The 4,583-nt window shown below is 44.2% G+C and overlaps 1 protein-coding gene across 2 annotated transcripts in view; it reads left to right on the top strand.

The window, feature by feature from the left end:
- LOC119580070 (lethal(3)malignant brain tumor-like protein 3) overlaps positions 1 to 4,346 on the top strand; it is an 18,657-nt gene extending 14,311 nt beyond the window's left edge. For both annotated transcript variants that reach the window (XM_037927973.1, XM_037927974.1), the window contains exons 9-10: positions 1 to 232; positions 714 to 4,346. The exon at positions 1 to 232 is cut by the window's left edge and continues 591 nt beyond it. In XM_037927973.1, coding sequence (XP_037783901.1) covers positions 1 to 232; positions 714 to 3,035 — 2,554 coding nt within the window. In that variant the 3' untranslated portion in view covers positions 3,036 to 4,346. The remainder of the gene's footprint in view (positions 233 to 713) is intronic.
- The last annotated feature ends 237 nt before the right edge of the window (positions 4,347 to 4,583 follow it).

The following is a 4,583-nucleotide window of genomic DNA, read 5'->3' as shown; positions in this document are numbered from 1 at the left end:
CTGCAAGAAGGTGGAACCGCTAACCACCAGACACCACGCGCGCAAACCCAATTTCCGTGACCTCATAAAAGACGAGGAAATATTCTCGGACAATTCCCAGGATTCAGAGTCGCAGGGAAATAAGTCAACTAGAGAATCAGATGACATTTGCTGCTGCAAGAACTGCGGCTGTTATGGTCTAAGTTCAGAGTTCTTCCGAGACAGCAACTTCTGTTCTGTTGCTTGTGGAGATGTAAGTATTTATATTTATGCTAATTTACATTTATGTTATAATTGATTTAAGTTAAAATGTAAATTATTTGATCTTCTCTTTTGATCTCTAATTGTCTGGCCTGTTCTTCATTACTGCTTTTTTTTTTTTTTTTTTTGTCTCTTTTAATTGGAAAAGTTTAAACTTTTGTTGATATGAAGAATAAGTATTAGTATATTTCACTAATTTCTTCCATAAGCACTAATTGCATCCATACAAATATACCTACAATTTGTCTTATCAATTATATGCACTCAGTGTAAGAGAGTAAAAAAATATAACTTGAATACTTATTTTTATATAACTTTCTTTTCTAAAAAAAATAATGTATTGTGTTCTTGCTAACATTTTAATTCAGATATTGATCGTAAAGATATTTTCTAGTGAGAAGGAAAGCGTTACTAGGACATTGAACTAGCATGGGAATCCTATTCTTTAGTAATGAATGCTTGTCTTATTTTAGGAACACGACGCAAGAGAACTGGAGTGGGGCAAAGAACGGCTAAAGCAGGAGAAGGAGAGACAGAGGAGAAAGAAGCTCAGGCAGTGTGAAAAGGGCGAGGGGGATGAGCAGGGGGCTGGCTGCGAAGGAGGCAGGGAGGGAAACCGCAGTGAGGCCGAGGAATCGGGGCAGGTCAGCGATGACGAATCTAGACAAGCGAGGAATCTCATGGGCACAGAGTCTCTAGTGAGCCGATTTCAGCATCCGTGGCAGGATGGGAAGAACAATTTCTCTTGGGTGAAGTACTTGGAGCACTGTGGGAGAGCAAAAGGCATGGCGAAGGCGGCACCACTGAAGCTTTGGCCAGAACCGTTTCCCTTTGGAAGGAATCTCTTTAAAGCAGGCATGAAGTTGGAGGCTATTGACCCACAACACCAGTCCCTCTTTTGTGTCATGACGGTGGCCGAGACTATTGGGTACAGAGTGAGGCTCCACTTTGATGGCTACTCAGACCAGTACGACTTCTGGGTCAATGCTGATTCCCCAAACATTTTTCCAGCAGGCTGGTGTGAGAAGAATGGGAGACAGCTGGAGCCACCCCTCGGGGTGCTAGGATTTTCATGGAAGGCATATCTAGAGCACTGCAAGGCTCAGACAGCACCTAGACAAGCCTTTGCCAATAAAGGTAATTCCACCGTCATCCCGCCTAATAATTTCCGGGTGGGCATGAAACTTGAGGCAGAAGACAGGAAGAACATGTGGGTCTGTGTAGCCACTGTGGCAGATGTGCTTGATAATCGTGTACTCATCCATTTTGATGGATGGGACAAAGCCTTTGATTTCTGGAGTGAAGTGTCATCACCTTACATCCACCCTGTTGGGTGGTGTGCTGACAATAACATCGTTCTCCATCCTCCCAATAATTACCCGAATCCAGAGAGCTTCAACTGGCATGAGTATATCCAGGAAACTAATTCCATGGCTGTCCCTGCCAGGGCGTTCAAGACCAGACCTCCAAGAGAGTTCAAGAAGAACATGAAACTAGAGGTTGTTGATAAGAGGAACCCGAGTCTCATACGTGTGGCCACCATAGTTGATGTGCAAGTATACCAAATAAAGATCCACTTTGATGGGTGGGGTGATGCCTACGACTACTGGCTTGACGATGACTCGCCAGACATCCACCCACCGTCATGGAGCAACAAGACGGGCCACCCTCTGCAACCACCCTTAACCCCAGAGCAACAGGCAGAGGACGTAGATTCTGGCATGGGGTGCGGAACAGCAGGCTGTAAGGGCATTGGACATGTGAAAGGCCCCATCTATACCACCCACCACACGGCATATGGCTGCCCGTACTCTACACAAAATCTGAACAAGGACTTGGATTCCTTGATTCCAGACAGACTTCAGCCAGCCCAGGAGAAGAAGAAGGGTAAGATTGCTCCAAAAGTCAAGCTGGATCTCCGTCCATTCAGTGGGAACAAGGATGTCTTTGCAGATGAGACTCCTTGTCAGAAGAAGAGAGTCCGGAAGAGACGCAAGTTCTTCGACGAACTGAGTCCCCCGGAACCCACTCGGCCACAGAAGGTGCCAAAGGCAAATGAGGAGGTCAGGGCACCCAGCAACTCTAATATATTACCCAGTGCAATATCGTCGTGTACCGTGACCATTGCCACCGCCACAGCACCTATAACAGTAACAACGGTCACATCAAATGCGACAACGCCAACTTCGTCCAATCAGGTATCGCCTACTGGCTTCCCTCAACAACAACAACAACAATCACAGCAACAGCAGCAACAGCCGCAGCAACATCAGCAGCAGCAACAACAACAACAGCAGCAACAGCATCACCAACAAACACAACAACAACAGCAACAGGCACAACAGCAACAGCAACAGACTCAACAGCAACAACAACAGCATCAACTCCAACATCATCAGCAGCAACACCACCTACACCAACAGCAGCAGCAGCAGCAGCAGACCTCTGACCACGGAGTCGACATGATGGTGCACCAGTCAGTGTTCAACCCCGGCTACAACCCCCACCCGGCCGCGCCGATCCCGCACTCGTGGGAGCGGCACCGCCACCTCACGGCCTCCCTGGGCGACGCCAAGCGGGCCGACGTGGAGGCCTGGGACGCGAGCCAGGTCCAGCAGCTCGTGGCGAGGATTCCGGGGTGCGAGCAGGTGTCCTCCGTGTTCGTGGAGCAGCAGATCGACGGCGAGGCGCTGCTGATGATGACGCAGAACGACCTGGTCAACCTCCTGCATATCAAGTTGGGTCCGGCCATCAAGATTATGGCGGTCATCATGTGTCTAAGAAGTTCAACTTAAGAGTGAAGTGTCTATATATATATTTCTTTCTCTTCTTGGCTGTATTCATCAGTGGTATATTTGTATCAGGGTATTACGATAAGTTAGTTTGCGTTGGATCATGTGGTAGGCATAGTTCAGTTATTCAGAACAGTAACAATCGTAAAAATATGTCTACCGAATTGACTGACTCATCCATTTTATTACGTAATTTAAGACATGCTGTTAAACAGGGTCCGTCTTCCGAGGCATCACAAAAAAACCCGCGTCCCGCAAAGAGAACCAGTTCCTTGATCTGAAACAGAACAGTTCGTCTCGGAGGCGGCTGTGAACTGTTAACCTGGGCAGGCTAAGCCTCTAGTGTCAGGGATGCGTTGGAGGACCCCGAGGTCGACGCGGCGTCATTGTACAACTTGTCCTACAAAGGATGTTGCAGCTCAAGGTGGAGAAATTATATGTGATATTTTCTTTGGAAGCTCAATGTAAATGCGTGTGCTCAGCTTGTGAAGCATGTCTGTACATATCTTCCTGGAAACTTCAACTTGCAATTGTGTCCACATTCCAATAACGGGTGCTGTTTTCGTGTGGGAATGCAGCATCCCCATTGAAATGCAAATTCAGCCATGAATTAGTAACGCTGCTAGTCATTTTATATAATTTTTAATATTATATCATTCTCGTTAAAACACAGACGGGATCAGAGTTCTCTTGCAGCCTCACTTGTTTTTGTACATAATATTTAGAGATTCAAGGAGGCAGGAGTGTACTCGTATCTTTCCTTCCATATTATTGTCACTTCCTGAAAAGTGAACGAACAGTTACAACTACTCAGACTCTGGTATTATTTTTTGTTCAGTTGATTTGTGATCTCTGTCATCTTTTTTCGAGTAGGCAAGACAATCAGTGGGCCTGTGGCTGTTAACGTGCGAGTCTGTTTTACATTTAATTGTTTAAAGGGAGGTGAAAAGTTAGCTTTATTTCCGGTGGTTCAATTTCTTTGGTTTGTCTTGTGTAAATTGTGGGTAACAATGATAAAACAAGAACAGCCAATCCCCAGAAATTGCAATAGCATTAGAGAAATTTGGATTTTTTTGTTAAAAAGTAATTTCTAAATTCTGAAATTACAAGTGACTGCTACGGTTTCTACCATTTCAGATTTGTTATGAAATAGCTATCCAACAAATTTATAATTAATATTGGAATGAAACAGTTTAAATGCTGTTTTACAAAGGTTAGCATGTTGAAAAATAACATCTGCTAAGCAGATGTTTATGAGGAGGATTTGTATATATGTACCATAATGGGGCATAAATAAATTGCTTGAAACTGCAATGTGTTTTGTACGATCCTAATAAAGTGAAGAAAATGCCACTATATGATGATGCTGGTATTGTCTTCATCAAAGATCTGTTTACAACCGGATCGCAGTAATTTATTTTAATTTTTAAACTAAAATTCTTTTCGTAGTAATTAGACACTGCAATTTACGTATTTATTTATTTATTTATTTATACCAGGACAAGGTTTGGAAGAAAGTAATTGGGTGATAGAAGAATGAGAAGAACGCAT

This window comes from Penaeus monodon, chromosome 13, assembly GCF_015228065.2.
Source record: "Penaeus monodon isolate SGIC_2016 chromosome 13, NSTDA_Pmon_1, whole genome shotgun sequence".
NCBI lineage: Eukaryota > Metazoa > Arthropoda > Malacostraca > Decapoda > Penaeidae > Penaeus > Penaeus monodon.
This window is presented reverse-complemented; position numbering and strand designations above follow the sequence as displayed.